General features: G+C 49.4%; 1 protein-coding gene across 1 annotated transcript; it reads right to left on the bottom strand.

Annotated features, from left to right (window-relative positions):
• Window positions 1–682: 682 nt before the first annotated feature.
• Window positions 683–20,284, bottom strand: NANS (N-acetylneuraminate synthase). Its single transcript, XM_023629725.2, has 6 exons — window positions 20,004–20,284; window positions 15,908–16,123; window positions 6,421–6,520; window positions 4,896–5,050; window positions 2,198–2,464; window positions 683–915 (listed from the first exon to the last, which is right to left on the bottom strand). Exons 1-6 carry the CDS (start codon window positions 20,133–20,135, stop codon window positions 706–708), a joined length of 1,080 nt encoding a protein of 359 aa, XP_023485493.1. The 5' UTR covers window positions 20,136–20,284; the 3' UTR covers window positions 683–705.
• Window positions 20,285–20,294: the final 10 nt, after the last annotated feature.

The raw sequence follows: 20,294 nt of genomic DNA, 5'->3' as shown, positions 1-20,294 counted from the left end.
CACTGTGTCTCTGTGTCTCCCTCACGTGCCTGTTCCCCCATCACACACATCACCTTCTAACACGCTGCCATCTGCTCACCGTGCTCACCTGTCCCCACCTGAATGGGAGCTCCACGAGGAAGTGATGTGGGCTGTGCCCTGCTGTATGCTTGGGACCTAGAACAGGGCCCGGCACGGCAGCCCTCCGTGTTTGCTGGAAGAAGGAATGAAGGCCACTTCCCTCTCTGCTCAGGGACAGGAGTGCTCTGGGCACTTCTCCACCTGTAAGACCCTTTGATCCCTTCTCTTCTGCTGAGTAACTGGACACAGAGTGCCAGGGTGGGCAGGGCATGAGGGCAGTGGGGAGGGCAGCTGGAGGTCTGGAAGGAGGGGAGATTTCAGGTCACTTGGGTTGGCTTTGCGGGCAGGAAGAATGAAGGCCTACAGAAAAGGACCCAGCCGGCCCGTACTCGTCCCTCTTGCACCCACCCAGCCCCTGGAGGGTGACGACCTGCTTCTGAGCTCCTCCCCTCCGGCCGGCCCGGCTGAAGCAGAGATGTCGCATGTGCTCTCTGCACCCCTCCTATGGGCCTGGCCCAAGTGTCTGTGTCTTGGGGAGCAGATGAAAGCCAGGTCTCTGGAGACCAGCACCCCAGCCCCTCGTCACCCCGACGCTCCCAACAGTACCAGAAGGCACCCAGAATTCAGAGAACAGCACTTTATTTTTTAAGACTTGACTTTTTTGCCATGATTTTCCACCGATTCTTCCAGGATGGTGTCGTCTTCTTCAACAGTGACCAGGACCTTCTTGCCCACAAGACTAAAGATGTCTTCAGGAGGGTAGCCTTTGGGCTCACCCACCTTCACGGTGAGCATGTCCAGCGTCAGAATGGTGCCTTCTGGAATTTTCACTTTGGCCACCACAGACTTGCCCAGCTGTGAAGAGAATTAAGACTCAGTGCCGGCCCCGCAGAAATATAGAGTCAGACGACTATAAGGATTAGTAATAATATATGTAATCGATCTAAACATAGATGCTCCCGATAAAATTATGATTACTTTTGTCATCTAGTTCAATATCTCATTTTAAACTTGGGGAAACTGAGGCCCAGAGGAGGGGTGACTTGGCCAAGGTTGCAAGGAGCTGGGATGAGAACCTAGGATTCCTAACTCCTGGCCCACTGCTCTCAAGGGACACAAACCTTACTGCCACCTGTTTGGCAAAATAGGAAGGTGGAGGGCTCCCAAGACAGAGAGCATTAGTGCTATTCAGAGGACCGGAGAGGGGCCTCAGGGCCCCTGAGCTCAGGACCAGCGTTTCCATGTCTCGTCCACAGGTGCTGTTAAACAAACGATCTATGCTCTTACTCTACGTACCTCTATAAAGTAGTTTGTTTCTTTTTACTATTATCTTAATTTCCCAGTGTATATGCATCCTTAATTTGAGGGAAGCAAGCAGACCTCACTAGAATAAAGATGACCACATTCCCCACACGTGCCTGCTGTTCAACCTCTGCCTTGACCCAGACAGCCCGCAGCAGATCAGGAGTGTCTGCACTCCTGGAGCCCCAGGACGCCCACTCCATGACTCAGAGGCCAAGACAGGTCCAGGCTGCAGCTTCCAAGAGCCCCAGAGGGTCAGTGTGCCAAGCAGGATCCTTGGCCTCAGATCCCCTCCGTCTGGAGGTCAATGCTACACAGCTCAAACTGCTCCTGATGGAGTATTTACATCATGTCCCACCAAGCCCCTGGGACGGCCCCTGCCCCCGTCCACCCAGTGCCTCCCCAGCTGAGGGACGCCTCGACCTACCACAGGCCCTTCTCTTACTGCCTCACAGACCCTCTGTCTGCATGTTTCCCAAGGCTTACCTACTCCAAGGGACCCCAGACCTGACCTAGCCGAGTGCCTCACGAGGCCCCAGACACCACCCCCGCCCCCACGTCTCCTGGAATCTAGAGCAGTGGGGGCCACAGGCTTCAGAGACTCAGCCGGAAACTCTGACGTGATCCAAGGCAGCTGGAGAAACTGCTGAAGTTCCTGAGCGACATGTTCCTCTCGCTAATAACAGGAGCCCAGGGAGACTCAGGGTTGGAGTGACAATCCTTCATCGTCCCATCGGCCTGGGCTCAGGCAGGGCTGGTACTGACTCTTCCTGGCAGGTAAGCCCAACTGCAGCACCTTGGAACAGTGGGGCCCAACAGGGCGGGTGGAACCCACCTTCTCGTTGCAGGCCATCTCACAGGGCAGCAGCTGCTTGGTCGGGGAGCCCAGGGCTCTTTCCACTAGGCGCACGGACCGCACCAGCTCGGCCAGCTCTCCAGGCTCCAGCGAGGCCGAGTGGTCGCTCCCCTTCCAGGTCTTGTCCAAAGTTATGTGACGCTCCAACACCTTGGCGCCCAGAGCCACCGCGGCCACAGAGATCGCTATGCCTGTTTCATGCCCAGAATACCCTATGGGAATGTCAGGAAAGAGCTTCTGATATTCCTTTAAAAGAGGAAAAGAAAAAAGGCTAAATATTGTGGTGCTTCATGCACACATTCCAGAATCAGGCAGAACTGGGTTGGAGTCCCATTTAGCTGCTGCCTCTGCAGCTACAGTAAGGTACTGAGGCTCTCTGAGCCTCTCCTCACAGGGACAGGAACCGTACCCTCAAGGGCTGCTGGAAGCACGTGAAAAGCATGTGGCACCCTGTAAATGCTCAAAAAATAATGGCTACATTATCAAGAAAGCATTGCAAGAATGTTTCACATGGTGCGAGTCACCAGAATGACAAGGAAACCCTAAGCGAATGCTGAACTCATTCAGAAGGCGCCGGCACACTTCATTAACCTGAGCTGCTGGAAGCAAGCGTGCTCTGTGACGAGCACCATCAATAACATACACAGCCCAACCGCATGACGCTCCCTCGGCAGAAGCTGCACAAGTGAGCAACCTGTTATCTACAATTCACTGAACGCAACAGAAGACATTCTAAGTTGAGCGAGGCGTGTCAGTGAGGGTGACCAGAGAGCCTAAGTACAGCAGAAAGACCCAGAGGGGGTTTAATAAAAGATAAGGACTTGGGTGGCAAAGGCCTTGAAAACCAGGCGTGAGGGTGCGTGATGGATGAGGGAGTGCAGATCTCTGGGTCAGGAGTGCAAACTGCTGTAATGGGGGGCTGGGGATTGAACCCCACCACACCACGTGCCAGTGTCCAGAGAGAGGACAGGAGCGCACCCGGGGCGCGAGGGGAAGGTGACCAACCCACACAGAGAGAGCAAAGCAAGGACAGTACCTGGAGTCACATGTCCTAAGTGTTGATTCTGGTAATCTCTGTGGGGTGGGATGACAGAGGCTGCTGGCTATACATGTTATAGTTTTAGAGCTGTTTGAGTATTCTTAAAAATCATGTTTAAATTTTAAAAATTACATGATTTAGAGATGAGCTAGAAATGGAGAAAAGAATAAACTGGGAGGGACAGAAAGTTTAGGTTAAAAAGATAGTGTCAGTTTTCAAAAACGGTTAATTTTTTTTTAAGTTAAGCATGATGACTATGTAGCAACATGTACAAAAGCTTGCACTATCGTGGAAAAACCCAGAATGTCGAATACTGTACTGAAAGGAAAACATAAAGGGAAAACTGCTTAACTGCCATGTCAGGATCACGTGTATATTTAGAATTCCACCAATATTACTACAACATCTCTGTATGACAATCACACACACACATATGTATATAGATATCTCTAATTAGGTTAGGTTTCAGGTGCTACCAGAAGAAACTGATGAGACGGCCCGAGACAGTAAGAGGCAAAAGAGTTTTGTCCCAGCTGTGCCACAGGCTGCTGTGGGATCTCAGCAAGGCAGTCCTCCTTCCTTTGGGACTGGACTTCACCATCGATAAAGCGATTGAATTGGAGTAGACAAAATCCTGGGAGAAAGCTCCCTCAAGGCCATCCCTGCAACCAGTCTGAGCCTTAGGGACACTCAGAATTACAGGTAGAAAATAACAGAGCTGGCAAATAACAGAGAGCAGGAAAAGCCAGAAGTTTCAAGAAGGGCTTCTACCACTCAGTACGAAGAAGACAAACAGCTATTTGCATACCAGTGTTCCTATCAGCGCTGTTCGCGATAAGGCGGAACCGTCCCAAACGTCCGTCGATGGATGAACGGATAAAAAGGTGTGGTTTATACACACAATGGAACATTATTCAGCCTTAAAAAGGAATGAAATGCTGACACACGCTACAAGATGGATGAAGCCCGAAGACATTATGCTAAGTGAAAGACGACAGACACGAAAGACAGACACCGTGTGATCCCCTTAGATGCGGACCTGGAGCAGTCAAATGCAGAGGCAGGAAGAATGGCAGCTGCCAGGGGCTGGGGGAAGGGGGCGGGGAGGTCCTGTTTAATGGGTTCAGAGTTTCAGTTTGGGAAGATGGAAAAGTTCTGGAGGTGGATGATGGTGATGGTAGCCCAACAACATGAATGTACTTAATGCCACCGAAGTGGACACCAAAAAAATGGTTAAAATGGTAAATCTTGTGTTATATATATTTTACCACAAAAAAAACAGAAACACAGTGCAGTAAGAAAGGATATGAGCCAGCAAGTCACAGAAGAGGGACCTCTAATGGCCAATACACGTGGGAAAGAAAATGCACATAGGCAATTATGAGGCATTTAAATTTATGAGGCAATTAAATTTTATAGTGGGCGAAATTACAATTGGTTTCAAGAAAATTTATAATCCCCCTCTTTAGAATGTATCTGCCTCCTTAACTCCACAGTTGGTTCCAATTTGATTCTGTAACAGCAAGACTGTCAAAGGATGTTCAAATATGAAGGTTGGTCAGAATTTTGGCTATAAAAAGGCGCCATCTTCCCCACAGCAAATGCCCCAATCCGACAACAACCCCCGCTCCTGCTCACCGAGATGACACGCAGGTTGACGTCCTCCGGCTGGAGGGGGTATGCGCTGGTGCACTGTAGGAAGCAGAAGTTGGGGTTGAGCGGCTTCACAATCTGATAGACTTGCTTCATGGTGTCCATTGACTGCATCCCGCTGGAGATCACCATCGGACGGCCTGAGGGACCCAGCACCAACACCATCAGCACCTTCTGTCCAGGGGTTCTCACTCTCCCTCCAGCACACCCCAAATGTTGGGCTTATCGTTCCACTGAACCCCACAAACACCTCTTAAACACTGTGGCCGCCATGGCGGGGAAACAGAGGTGAGCTTGGCGGGTTCCTGACCTCAACCATGGAAACGTAGACTCCCCTCGCCCCCAACATCCTCATTTGGCAAAGTGAACTGAATTAAGGAGGCAGAAGAATTTCACGCTCCTCGACAAAGATGAGCGCCTCATTGCATTAAGAGCCTGAGCAGCCTGGTGGTGTGCGCACTGCCCCAGACTCTAGAGCAGGAGTCTGTGTGCAGCCAGAGCCGTGTGGTCTCAGGGCCCCGTCTACGAAGTAACCATAAAGCATCATCACCATTCGACCTGCTTCAGTCACTGGGCTGCCAGGAGGATCAGATGAGATCGCTCCTGCTGTTCAACCCCTTGACAACTGTGCTGTGCAGAGGTTAGGTATCATAATACGCCTACAGAATACTCCTCCAAGTCAGAGCTTCCGCTAAGAAGTTTTACATATACAGTCATATCCTTAATTTCGTATAAATATTTTCTTATAAATTAAAAATGATTTTTTAATTTAAAAAAATTCTTATAGGGGCCAGCCCCATGGCTGAGGGGTTAACTTCACGTGCTCTGCTTCGGTGGCCCAGGGTTTCGCTGGTTCGGATCCTGGGCATGGATCTAGCTCCGCTCATCAGCTGAGGTGACGCCCCACACAGCAGAAGTAGAAGGACCTACAACTAGAATATAGCAACTATGTACTGGGGCGCCTTGGGGAGAGGAAAAAAAAAGAGGAAGATTGGCAACAGATGTTACCTCAGGGCTATCTTTAAAAAAAAATTCTTGAGGCCAGCCTGGTGGCACAGCGGTTAAGTGCGCACGTTCCGCTTTGGCGGCCCGGGGTTTGGCGGTTCGGATCCGGGGTGGGGACATGGCACGGGTTGGCAAGCCATGCTGCGGCAGGCGTCCCACATATAAAGTAGAGGAAGATGGGCATGGATGTTAGCTCAGGGCCAGTCTTCCTCAGTGAAAAGAGGAGGATTGGCAGCAGTTAGCTCAGGGTTAATCTTCCTCAAAAAAAAAAAAAATAAAATAAAATAGTAACTCTAAAAAAATAAATACGTAAATAATAAAAATGAAAATTCTTATAAAAACTGCCTTATCCTAAATTTCTTTCCTTTCAAGTCAGCACATGAAGAAGTGGAAGTATCTGCTGATTGAGAAGTCTGTCTTCAGGAGACTCCTTTAGTGGGTTGTTACTTAAAAAAATATGAAGGTTTGGACTCCCTCAGATTGTATGAAAAAATTCAACACTCACCTTTTTTGGCTGTCTTTTCCAGATAAGGAAAATTGTTAGTGTCCCCAGATCCAACTTTGAAAAACGGAACATTCAGTTCATGCAGAAACTCAACTGCCATCTAGAAAAACCAAAGAGAGAGCTCTTTTTCACCACTGTTCAAAATCAGTGTCCTCAAGACAGAAAACCCTCCTCCTAGCCAGCAAGAGGAACTCCCAACAACCTGAAAGCAGGCAAAGATTTGCTATCAGTCATTGCATTCAAAGCCAAACACTCTTTCATTCATATCCACCCATCCATCTGCCCAACAAACACTGCTGGCCGTGTGGCTATGAGCATCTGGAAAAGCATCAGAGTCCTGGCCAGACCTCCTCCCCCATGGGTCCAGGGCCCAGTGAACAAATGCGAAAGGGTCACATGACCTACTCTTGACCCAGAGAGCGAGGCAGTGAGAAAGTGAACGTACCTGAAAGGCCTTCCCCTTGACTGGGACCAAACAGCTGGAGAAAGGGCCATTTCAATCCTTGCCAAAAGTGGGAAAAGGAGCGTTTTACAGCCCAGCCCTGACACACTGATCCACAGCTGGCAGGCCCCATCAAACCCAAGCCCTTTGGGACTTCAAGCCATGCCACCCACAGGAAAAATGAAGCACAGTCACTTTATTGACCCATCTCTGCTTGAGGTTCCCTCTGCAGGGCCTTCGCCCTCTGTACGTGGGAGGCGTCAGTAAGACTCAGGAAATGGTGAGTGTCAGCAAACGCCTGCTGAAGGAATCAGGAGACCACACGTTTGAAGAGTTAAAATCTGTTTGCTGTCAAATTACAAGAACCCCAAAACTACCTTTTATTACTATTTAGTTGAAGTTGAAAATCAGAAGTGGGGGAGAATCAATGTCTGGAATGTTTCCAAACATCTCAGCTCGACCCATCCTAAAATACTGCCTGGATTCAGAGCGAAGTTTGGAGATGTGATGAGCTGGGCCTGCGCTTCTCACACCATAGCACCGCGCGTGACTCCCAGGGGCTTGCTGAAATGAAACACAAATTCTGACCCTGTCAGTCTAGGGTGGGGCCTGAGAGCCTGCATTTCTAGAAAGTTCCTGGATAATGCTGCTGCTGCCACCCTGTGAATCACATTCCAAGTAGCAAAGAGCTAGGTCACCATGCCTGAAAATGCAAAGGGCAGGGAGCGGTAAGGAACAGCACGAGGAGGGCATTCTGCCAGCAGGCTCTGTAAGCGGGCTACACTGCTGCCTGAGCTTCCACGCAGCAGGTAAGGAGCCGCGCCCACTGTGGCCGCACTCAGAGAACACCGCTCCTCACAGGTAAACCCTCCAACAGTGTGCAGGTGGGGGGCTGCTGGAGAGCCACACAGAGGGTTTAGCCAGCCAGGGAACAGTTCACAGGCAGATCGCAACCCCTGGATCCAAGAGACACCCTCCAGTATGGCCGAGCCCCACTCCCCCCATAGTGTGCTAGGCCACCTCTGCTGTGGTTCCGGCGGCCTCCTCCCCTCTGCTCCATTTCTTCCTCACCCCTCTTCTCCCTTCCATATGTTTCCTTTTTTTTTTTTGCTGAGGAAGGTTAGCCCTGAGCTAACATCTGTGCCAATCTTCCTCTGTTTCGTATGTGGGATGCTGCCACAGCATGGCAGATGAGTTGTGTTAGGTCAGCACCTGGGATCTGAACCTGCGACTCCAGGCCGCCAAATGGAGCACCCCGAACTTAACCAGTATGCCACGGGGCCAGCCCCCCTTCCATATTTTTCTATCTCACTCTCTCCCATTTGCGTGTCTCTCACACTGTTAACCAGGCTGAAGCTGGAAATGACAAGCATTCGTTTTTAATATATTTACTGAACAAAGTCTAACTTCCCACCCTCGCACCCTCTCTGGTAGACGGAAAGTTTTCTATTCTAAGAGAGAAAGCCCTGGGGCTGCCCCGTGGGCGAGTGGTTAAGTTCGTGTGCTCCGCTTCGGCGGCCCAGGGTTTCACCAGTTCGGATCCTGGGCGAGGACACGGCACTGCTCCTCAGGCGACATCCCACATGCTACAACTAGAAGGACCCACAACTAAAAATACACAACTGTGTACCGGGGGGCTTTGGGGAGAAAAAGGAAAAAATAAAATCTTAGGAAAAAAAAAAAGAGGGAGAGCCCTTGCTAAGCTCTCCTCCACAGAAGAGCCAGGGCGGCTCCCGATGCAGGAGCCCCCACGGGTGGAGCAGCCGGGTGAGGCGGCTCGGGAGCCGTGCAGACCAGCAGGGGCAGCGAGGGGCCGCGTGCAGACGAACCCCTCACAGAAGCTAACCACGGAGGCTGGAATCACCACAATCTTCAAACGAGGAGACAGAGGCAAATTCCTGCTGGACGGCAAAGGCGCGTCTTATTTCACAGCCCTCCCGGGGAACTGGCCCCACCTAGTGGCCACTTAGGAAACCGCCACAAGGGTCCTGGCAGCTGGCAGGTAGGTGAACTTGACCAGACTCTTAAGAAGCTTTACAATAAAATTTAAAAAAGGAGCTCCCTTCTATTTGCTAGACGGGATGCTGCCCAATTCATGAAACATTCAATAAAGCCAATTATCTTTAAATTAAAAAAAAAAAGACTCTTTAAGAATGCCTTTCCCCCAGTGCCTGTGCCCAGGGGGTCAGGGGACCAGGTGGGAAGAGACGGCGTTCCTGGGACACAGATGCCTCCCTGCCCGATGCGCGAAGCAGACAGCCCCAGCGCTCCAAGGAAGGACAGCTGCCCTGCACCCCCAGGCCTGCCTCATGGGGCCTCACCGAGCCCCGGGGATGGGCATCTGCACAAGCCCGTTTTTCTAGACGGGGCACCCGAGGCTCAGAGTGAGCCCAAGCCACAGGGTAAGTGTCGCGCCAGGACCAGACGTCGAGTAAGGCCGCGGAGCGAGTGCTCCGTACACCCGCCCAGGGGCTTCCGGGGGCCGCAAGGGCCCAGGCCGAGGGCGCCCGACTGGCTGCCACCACCAGGCTCCTCCATCTTCAACGGCTCCTGCTGCTCGCCTCGAAGCCGCCTGGAGCGACGGGCCTGAAGGAGCCTTTCCCAAGCCGCCTCTCTCTCAGAGTCCACATGCCGGTGCTCAGGCGCCTGGACACACAGACTGAGAGGGAAATCCTCATCCCGGGTGCAAGCCACCTCAGGTCGTCCCCTCCGGCCCTGTGCTGACTCAGATGTCAGGGCTGGGAGAGCCCTCCACCGCAGCCTGTTCACACACAAAAGGAGGCAGAGGCCCAGAGCAGGGAAGGGTCTGCCAAGCTGACGCTGAGCTCAAGCAGGGCAGGGCAGGCCCACCGACCCTCAGCCCAGGATGCTCCCTGCGACTGTAACTAACGTTTGCTGGCACCAGCTGTGTGCTATGCTTCATAGGAATGACCACATTTAACCCTCACAGCGACCCCATGAGACAGTTCAGCTCCTAACCCACTTCACGGCTAAAGCAACGGAAGCACAGAGAGGTCAAATAACCTCCACACGGACACACCTGGAAAGACAGGCAGAACCATATTCAAACTCAAAATCTGACCCTGGAGTCCATGCACTTAACCACACAACCATACAGCCAAAGTAAGTACCACAGCAAGTACAGGTGTGCACCATACAGCCGGGGCGTGCAGCATTCAGCAGGGGGGTGCACCATTCAACAGAGGGGGTGCAACATTCAGCAGGGAGTACACCATACAGCCGGGACATGCACCATTCAGCTGGGGGGTACACCATTCAGCAGAGGGGGTGAAACATTCAGCAGGGGTGTGAACCATACAGCCGCATGTGCACCATTCAACAGGGGGGTACACTATTCAGCAGGGGGCTGCACCATTCAGCAGGGGGTGAACCATTCAGCAGGGGGGGTTCCACCATTCAGCCCATGTGTGCACCATTCATGGGGTCCCGAATGTTTTGGTCTTTACACCTTTAAAAATTACTGGGGCCTCTACAGAGCTGTGTTCATGTAAGTTTTATCTATTCATATTTACTGGATTAAAATTAAAACAGGATTTATTTTTTACTTTAAACTTTTCATTTTGAGATAATTTTATAGCTTCACATGCAGCTGTAAGAAATAATATAGAGAGATCCTAAGTACCCTTCACCCAGTTCACCCCAATGGTAACATCTTACAAAACCTTACTGCAATATCACAACTGGGAGAGGGACATCGAGAGTCCACTGACCTTATTCAGATTTCACCATTTCACATGTACTCATTTGAGTGTGCATATATTTAATTCTACGCAATTTTACGGCGTGCACAGACTCATGCAACCACCACCACAGTCCCAAGAGAGAATCATGCCATCAATACAAGGCTCCCTCATGTGACCCCTGTGTGGCCACATCCAGCTAACCCCTGAAACCGTTAACCTGTTCTCCACCCCGATAATTCTGTTATTTCAAGAATGTTATATAAACAGAACCATAAGGTATGCAACCTTCTGAGACTGGCTTTTTCACTCGGCATGGTATCCCCGAGATCCAGCCCAGCTGTCGTAGTGTCCGCATTCACTCCTTTTACTGCTGAGTGGCATTCCATGCTATGGATGTGCTATAGCTTGTCTGACCATTCACCTGCTTAAGAATGTTCGGGGGGTTCTAGTTTGGGGCTACTATAAATAAAGTTGTTACAGACGTTCGTGGACAGGTCTTTTGGGATAAATTACCAAATGACAACTGGCGGGCCACATAATAAGCACATCTAGTTTTATAAGAAATTACCAGTACACTTTAAGTGGGTGAATTTTATAGTATGTGAATTCTATCTCAATAAACTTGCTTAAAAAAACAAGAAACTGCCATATTATTTTCTAGAGTGAGTGAACCGTTCTACATTCCCACCCGCAATGTATGAGTGATCCATTTTCTCTACACAATTTGGTGTCCTTGCCACATTTTATTTTAGCCATGCTGATAGTTGTGTAGTGCTATCTTATTGTGGTTTAAAACTGAGAAATTTTTTTTTTTTGAGGAAGATTAGCCCTGAGCTAACATCTACTTCCAATCCTCCTCTTTTTGCTGAGGAAGACTGGTCCTGAGCTCACATCCATGCCCATCTTCCTCTACTTTATATGTGGGACGCCTACCACAGCATGGTGTGCCAAGCCGTGCCATGTCCGCACCCGGGATCTGAACCCGCAAACCCCAGGCCACCAAAGCGGAACATGCACACTTAACTACTGCACCACCTGGCTGGCCCCAAAACTGAAAATTTTTAAATCACGAGAATAGACAAGCATAAAAGACAAGACAGATAAATTTGACATCACCAAAATTAAATATCTGTACTTCAAAGAACACCATCAAGAAAGTGAAAAGATAACTCTCAGAATGGGAAACAGTTTTGCAAATCATGTATCTGATCAGGGACCTGTATCTACAATATATAAAAACAACCCAATTAAAAAACTGGCAAAGGGTCTGAACAGACATTCCTCCAAAGATGTACCATGGCCTATAAGCACAGGAAAAGATGCTCAACACCATTAGCTATCAAATACATGCAAATCAAAACCACAATGAGACACCACTTCACACCCACTAGGACGTTGAGAATCAGAAAGACAGATAATAGCAAACGTCAGTGAGGATGTGGAGAAACTGGAACTCTCATATACTGCTGGCGGGAATGCAACAGGGCGAGGCTTTGGAAAACAGACTGGCAGTTCCTCAAAAAAGTTAAACAGAGAGTTACTGTATATACATCCAAGAAAGAGGAAAACATGTGCATTCAAAACCAGGACATCAATGTTTACAGAAGCATTATTCATACTGGCCCCAAAGTGGAAAAAATCCCAATGTCCATCAACTGACATACAGATAAATAAAATGTAGTATATCCATAAAATTGAGTATTATTCAGCAATAAAAGGAAATTAGTACTGATCCATGCTAAAACACAGATGAACCTTGAACACATGATGCGACGTGAAAGAAGCCAGACACAGAGGACCACGGATCGTCTGATTATTTATGTGCAATATCTGGAATAGGCAAATCTATAGAGACGGAAAGTAGACTAGAGGTTGCCTAGGGCGGGGAGAATTGGGGGGACTGAGGAATGAGTAATGGGTACAGTTTTCCCTTTTGGAGTGATAAAAATGTTCTAAAATGGAATGTGTTGAGTCCTACAGGCAGTTGCCAAAGAGCAATCCCAAAAAGCTCTGGCCCCACGGGATGTGAAACAAGCACGGACTGAAAACACGTGTCATTTCCTGGGTATGACCTTCCTTCCACCAAGGTATTTCCTAAGCTCATATTGCAGGCCGACCCCGGGCCAGGATCCAGGTTAACAGCGGGAACACACGGAAATGGTCCTGCCGGAGAAGTGTGCTTTACACATGTGGTCCCACCAGCTCCACAGGACGAGCCCGAATGTGGGTATTTTTAATTCCCCCCCTTGCCCTTCACCTACAAGGAAACAGAGAGATGCAAGAAGGGTGTGGTCAGGACAGCAGGCTCTGGAGCCCGCCTGGGTTGGCATCAGCCTCTGCTGAGAGCTGCTACTGACACCCTCTCTGCGTTTCAGTCTCCTCATTTAGAAAATGGGGATAATAACTGTCCTATCTCAAGGGGTGTTAAGAGGGGTCAATGAGCTGATACCTTTAAAATACCCAGTACAGAACTTGATACATCAAAACGCTCCAGAAATGTTAAGGATGCTTATTCTTGATCACTCAGCTAGTTACTGGCAGAACCAGAAACAACACCTAAGTCTTTCAGATCCCAAAGCCCACTTTCTTTCCTCCCTAACCTTTTTGATTGACAGACCCTTTAAGGATCTGAAAAAAGCCACTAATCCTCTCTTGGCTTTGGCTCTTTCATTCATTTACTCATTCAACGAGCATCTCCCAGCCTACATGCCAGGCACTGGGGATGCTGTGGCAGGGAGGAGGGACAGGTAACAGGTAATTACAGAGTGGAGAACATAAGGGAGGGGCCTGCACCAAGCAGAGGCACAGGCAAAATTCTGAGGAAGCACTATTTATTTAAGCTGGGATCAGAAAAATGCCCAGTTCCAGGGAGCTTGGCTCCTAGGCCAAGAGCTTGAATTCCATCCTGCTGTCCTCCAAGTGAGCAGCACTTTGAAAGAATGATATTTAACCAGAGGCAAAACATTCTGATTTGTCTGTTAAAAACAATCCTATTTCGGGGCCGGCCTGGTGGCGCAGCAGTTAAGTTTGCACGTTTTGCTTCTTGGTGGCCCGGGGTTCGCCGGTTCGGATTCCGGGTGCGGACATGGCACCGCTTGGCAAAAGCCATGCTGTGGCAGGCGTCCCACATATAAAGTAGAGGAAGTTGGGCACGGATGTTAGCTCAGGGCCAGTCTACCTCAGAGAAAAGAGGAGGATTGGCAGCAGTTAGCTCAGGGCTAATCTTCCTCCAAAAAAAAAAAAAATATATCCTATTTCTTTAGAGACACCAAATACAATCTCAGAAACTCTCCCACACTGTGAGGAGCACAGTTCTGTCTCTGAAAAGTCTTACCATCAGTTCTTTCGTTGACACATATATGACTTACCCTCTCCTTTCTGAAATGGAGGCTGACGTGTCACCAGTTCATACTGACTTCAGGCAAATCCTGGTCTCAGATGCGGGACTGGATGCAGAGTGAGGCCCTGGACCCTGGACCCATTTTCTTTACTTGAAGACTAGCAATATCTCCATGCAATCTTTTTTCTTTCCTGAGGAAGATTCGCCCTAAGCTAACATCTGTGCCAATCTTGCTCTCTTTTAGTATGACGGACACCTCTACAGCATGGCTGCTAACAGAGCAATGTAAGTCCACACCCAGGAACCAAACCTGGGCTGCTGAAGCAGAGGATGCTGAACTTAACCACCAGGCCACTGGGGCTGGCCCTCTATGCAATCTCTTTAGGTAGCTTTTCCTAAAAAATCTGTCCCCTTGTTCCCAGGGCAGCTCTTGAGCCCAGAGACTCTCCGGCCACAAATATTGAGGGTTAAGAACAGGGCGGGAAGCCCAAAGGCTCTGCGGAGCTCTGGGGAGACACACACACCCGGACTGTGGCCAGGCTGCAACCGAGGAGACCACAGAATGCACACTGCACCAGGCATAAGATGTGCCTTCGAGACCCACCACCTAGCTGTGTGACATTGTACAAATTCCCCAGCCCTTCTGAGCCTCCATTTCTTCAGCTGTAAAATGGGCATAGTAGGGACAAGATATATTACTGTATGTGAAGGCACTCTGTGAACTGTAACGCATAATTCAAAAGGAGGAAATTGTGATTTTCCATGCACAGCTGATCTGAAGAATGCCATGCTCACAAAGGCTGTGAAGGAAGGAAGGACTCAGGGCTACAGACCTGAAGCCCGGACCTGTGATGCTTCCCAGGGGCCCAGAGTCTCTGCCTCTGCCTCGCCCCTTCTTTAAACTACAAATGGCCTAGGCCAGAATTAGTTTCTTTTGACTCAATTTACAGACGTATTTTAGGGTTGGAACAGTGGCACAAAGGGTCAGAGGCCAAAAGAGACTGGGGTCAGCTTCAAACATTGTGGTTGACTAAAAAAACCCCAAGTGTTTCAAGAGCCATAAAAACGTCCTTAGGTTTCACCTAATAGTCCATTTCTGCAGGCACAAAAAACTAAAAGTAACCTTCATGTCCAAAAGTAGAGAAACGGTTAGGTACATTATAAATCCTGAGAAGAAAGACTACATCGAAAGGAAAGCTTTAAGCACAAGGTGTGGGTGAAAGCTCATGCTAGAAATTTTAGTGGGAAATGCGAGCAAGGAACTAAATATTCACAAATATAACAACCAGGCAATAAAAGATGCATATAAAAAGACCTCAGGAGGAAATATATTAAAAGAGGTGCCATACAGAGATTATGGGTCTGGTTTGTTCCCCTTTTCCTGTTTTCTAAACTTTCTGTGATATTATTTTTACCATTAAAATTTTTTACTTTTGAAAAAAGAGGACATAAAGGAATCTCAGGAGGGGGGCCACAGAGCAGATGGGACCCGAGACCTGGCTCCCGCTGGACTCTTCCAGGATGTTGGCATGCCATCCTTGGTGCCACTCCCTTCTAGGTGACGCCAATGCCACCCCACCCAAGTCAGCCAAGGCCACTCAGCTGGGGGCGGGCTCCCGTCAGAACTGAAGTTTCCTGTATGCTTGTATCCTAGCACACTTCCCACTGGTGGGTGGGGGAACTGGCCCCAAAGGGGTCTCCCACAGACTTGAGGGACTCTGAGATTCCAGTGTGGCTGCCCCCTACTCCCAGAGGCAACTTGTTTTGAAAGCTATGGTACTCTTCCCACAAGCTCTCACTAGGCCTCTTCTCCCTCCGCGTGGCCTCCCCTTTGGCTGGGCATCTATCCCGTTAATGCTCTGGGGAACTCTGGGTCTAGAAAGCACAAAAAAGTTTCAAGGGAGCAAGAGCTGGAGCTGGCTCTAAGCCAAAAGTCGCCAGGCCACCTGCTGTCCCCTGGGTCTGCTAAAGTGGCAAATGTCCGAGCAGCTGAGGGCTCACCTCATCCATGCCAGAGGCGGTGAAGAAGATGCCAACCTCCTGGGCGTAGCTCTGCAGCTCCTTGTACTGGTCGTGGCTGAACTCCAGGTGGCGCTTGTGCTCCCCGTAAGTCCGCCCCCAGGAATGCTTCGACGTGTACGGCCTCGCCAAGGCCTTCCGATTGAACTTGTACTCCAGCTCACTCTTCTGGAACTTGGCACAGTCAGCCCCACACTCCTGCAACACACATTAGGGCTCCTTTCAGTGACCCGCCGTGGATTCTCAGAGGGGAGGGACACACTGGGGCAAGTGCTACGACATCCTTATCTTTAAAAATAACGTCAACTGACAGGCGCTGAGAACCCCAAAGAAGAGGAAGAGGAGAAGCAAGAAAGTCTCAAAAGAAGAAGAGGGTGGGGATAGGGGTTTCCTTCTGTTTTTCCCTCTTAAATACAAAGGAAAAAAAGGGCTTTTTTGGCTTAGTTTTGCACTGTGATATTAAAAATTAATCAAACCATTAAGGAAGATTTTAAGTTATGTAACTCAACAGAGGATAGTAAAATGAGCACTGGACCAGAATTTAGAAGAGAAAGTCAGATTCTGGCTTAACTCTGACCCTCACACCTGGATAAGTCACCTCCTGTCTCTGGACCCGAAGCTGGCTCCCGAGGGTTACTGTAAACATTCAATGAGAACACGGTTACCCTTCAACCTTGTCCCAAGACACACACAGATGAAAAGAAGTCAACACACCCAGCAGCATAAATTTGTTAGTTTGCTGTTTTCTTGTTTAACCTGATGGATGACTCAAGGGTCACATGGATTTATGAGCTTGTTTTGCAGAGAAAAAAGAATGCCTTCAAGGAAGTTACGACCACCAGACAACCAGCTCCCAGCTGCTGCAGACAGCCAGACATCTGGCTGCCCAAGGGCTTATCTGGAGTAGAAGAAACACGGACTTCCCGTTGGTTTAGTCAAAACCCCTCCTCTCAAGCCCCTTAGCTCTATAAAGACCCCCGGCTTTCTTCTTTCATTGAGGCAGATTTGAAAGAACCTATGCTCCCACCTTCTCATTTCGGCCGGTTCGACTGAGCCTCCAAGAACCAGCGTCTCAGTGACTGGCTTACCGTGCGTGGGGCACACGATTTGAGATTAGGAGGTTTGGGATCAGACTCAGATTCTCCATCTGTGCAAACAGCTGAGTGGGCTAGCTCCAAGACCTGTACCTGCTCTAAGGCACCCCTTATAGGGGCGGGAAACAAAGGAACAGCTCTGCTTTTAGCCGATTTGCACTTGTGCTTTTCTGTATGGCATCTCATTTGAACAAGAGGTTCCGGGGCAAAAAGCAAACAAAGAAAACTTAGAAATGCCCCAGCCTTACTGAACAAAGTTACAGTATAAAGCGGGGTTGTGTGACTATAAAAGCTATGGTTCTATTGCCAGTCAGCCTCCAATCTCTCAAAATTGTTCTTAAAAACCACTCAATAGAAAGATTAAGGAAAACCCTCTAAAGTCTTTAGACACAGAGGTATTCGTGCTGTTAAAACCCCCTGGCTCCAAAGATGTCTGTGCCAAGAGCGCTGTTCTCACTCTTGGAAAAATCACAAGAGGGCCTGGTCAGGACTTGAGGCTTGAAAGAAGTTCAAAGAATATCAGAACTGACAGTGACCTTGGGAGACAGAGTGCTCACTGTCTAGATGAAGATCCCAAGGCCCAGAGTGACCTGACCAAAGTGGCACAGTGAGTCGCTGGCAGGGCCAGCCAGATCACTTTCCTAAAGGCTGTGGACATGTGTGTCCTGGCCCACAACTAGACCCTGGGCCCCGGTGTAGCACTCAGGCCCCGGCAAGCTCATGAGGTGGTCTTCACAGACTGTTGCTTCTGGCTCCCTGTGCTTCTCACTTCTATCTCAGGAAGCAGACTTATCCTCAAGAAGTCAAAAAGCTTGTCTCCATCTGGACAAACCTTCCCTTTACAGGAAGATGGTAAAAGGGAAACGGCAGAGGTCAGACCAAGGCCTCCTACAGCCCACATGACAGGAGCTGTCTGGGAGGAGAACAGCTTCTTTCCTAAAAACGAGTGATTTCTTTATGAGATTAATGCTATGGTGAACTCTAGGTTCAGAAAACACAATCACTGTCCCTGTTTTACTCTAATGCCGATGGTTTCTTTGTTCAAGGTTTTCTGGCTTCTCTGTTGTCAAAAAACAAGCCAAACTGCAGGATGAGCCAAGGGGTGATGTGCAATTTGCATCAAAATTTGAAAGTTTAAAGTATATTCAATTAGCAAGTCTCTAATTCTAATATATTTATAGTTTATATATATATATCATGTAATTATAATAAGATAAAAATAATTGAACTCAACTTTTAATATTGCAAATATTTGTTGTATGAGCAATCAGCTTCTGCCTAACACACTCTGGGTAACACACCTGCAAACGTGACTTCATTTGGCAACTATGACAAAAAAAATCCTAAATATAAGGATTTCAAAAAATTCCACTGCTTCACATTTAAAAACAAAAACGCATACATATTGTAAGACAAGTAAAACTGAAGCCTAGCGAGGAAAAGTCACCCGCCCAAGACTAGTCAGCTGGTAAAGGTTATCTTGACTCAGTCCAGTGCTCTTCCTACTAAGCACACCTCAACCCTTCCATTCTCCTCCCCCTGGAGAACTAGCCTTCACAATTAAAAGAAAGAGAAAAAAACTAGAACTTTGTTTTCACAGCTCTAACATCTGGGTATTTTTACAACTGCAGCATTCAGAGGTCACGCCTCAGAAAAACAGGTTGTTTCCTAAATTCCGAGCAGGAATTTCCCACGCAAAAACAACGTTACATTACAGTACACAAGCTGGAGTCCAGGGGCCAGAAGCAAGGCTCTGAAATCCATTCTTCACCAGCTGTGTGCCCTAGCACAAGGCACACATTCTCCTTAAGCCTTTAAAATGACACCAACAGCATCTACCCCACTGTGGCGGTGTGAGAATAAATGAGAAGGCGCACTTAGGGCACTCAGCCCAGCATCTCATAGAGTAAGCACCCAAAAATGTTAGCAACAGTTACTCTTGATCCAGTAGGTTTCCATAAAAGCAGAGTTAGTCCTGAAAGAGCAAGATAAACCCAATCAGGAATGATGAAATCCAGGGAAGAGCACTGGAAAGGAAACAGTGAGTGAACTCTCTCTAAACCAAGGAATCACAGTGCAGACCTTATACTGGGGTCTGGGGTCAGAATGAAGAACATGACAGCCCCCCTTCAGGAGGCTCAGTCTAACAGAGCGCGCGAAGCTTAAACAACTCCAATGCAGTGCACTGGGGACAATGGTAGGAGTCCTACGTCTGGGGGAAGGGGTTGGAGAAAGCATCCAAGGGGACCTGAAAAGGAGTAGAAATCTACCAAGAGGAGAGGGAGCACGAATATTCATAAACATCATATCACCAAAGCTAGCATTTATTGAGTCCTAACTGCCGAGTGCTATGCTAAGAGCTGTACACGAGTCATCTCATTTGATCCTTACAACTCCGAGGTAAGTGCTATTACTATCAAGCCCAGTTTTCAAATAAGGACACGCAGCGTAACTAGCCCACGCACACACGGCTGGTAAGTGGTGGAGTCAGGAGTCCCAAAGTCCCGGCATTTTAACCATTTCATATTCCAAACAGGTAAGGAATGGCAAGTAAGGCAGACCACAGCAACTTCCAGAACTTCCAGAACTCCCTGGAAGTAATTCAACGTCACTACACGAAAGTAAGAGATGAAAAATGATAGGCAGGAAGGGACCAGGTCATCAAGGTCTCGAAGGCTACGTTAAAACGTTATGACTGTACCCACGGGCAGTGGGGAGCCACTGAAGGTGTCAAGCAAGGGTAGGACCTGATTAAATCTGTGTTTCAGAAAGAAGGGAGCGAGAAGGATGGGGTTAGGAAGCAAGTGCAGAAACGCAGCAGTGCAGGAGGGCGGCCGAGGGACGAAGCAGAGATTCCAAAGATTCAGAAACGGGCCTGGCGAGCGGGACGCCAGGCCTGACGCAAACCCGGCCGGGCCGAGGCAGGTGGGCCCGGCGCCCCGCGGCCCCGCCCGCGCCCCTCTCCCTTCCAGCTCTCCGCTCACCTTGGCCGTGCGGATCATGCGCTTGGCCACGTCCAGGTCGCCCTGGTGGTTCTGGCCGATCTCGGCAATGATGAAGCACGGGTGCTGCCCGCCCACCCAGCGCCCGGGACACAGCTCCAGCTCCAGCGGCATCGTGGCGGCTCGCGCTCCGGCACCGCACCGCCCGCCTCGTCCGGCCGCCGCCGCCTCGGGGCGGTTCGCTGCGGAGCCCGGCGGGGCCCACACGCCCGCCCGCCACGTCAGCCCGCCGCCGCCGCGCAGCCAATCTCCGCGCCCCGCCTCGCTCACGCC

The sequence above is a fragment of the Equus caballus genome, chromosome 25, assembly GCF_041296265.1.
Source record: "Equus caballus isolate H_3958 breed thoroughbred chromosome 25, TB-T2T, whole genome shotgun sequence".
Classification (NCBI taxonomy): Eukaryota; Metazoa; Chordata; class Mammalia; order Perissodactyla; family Equidae; genus Equus; species Equus caballus.
Note: the sequence above shows the minus strand (reverse complement) of the source record. Positions and strands in the feature narration are given on the sequence as shown.

Bases quoted from the DNA above. Each gene is read 5' to 3' on its own strand.
- NANS (XM_023629725.2), bottom strand. From the start codon at position 20,135: ATGCCGCTGGAGCTGGAGCTGTGTCCCGGGCGCTGGGTGGGCGGGCAG. The intron at 2,465-4,895 runs GTGAGCAGGAGC...CCTCTTTTAAAG, and splicing joins TCAACCTGCGTGTCATCTCG to GAATATCAGAAGCTCTTTCC. The intron at 916-2,197 runs GTGGGTTCCACC...TTCTCTTCACAG, and splicing joins AGATGGCCTGCAACGAGAAG to CTGGGCAAGTCTGTGGTGGC.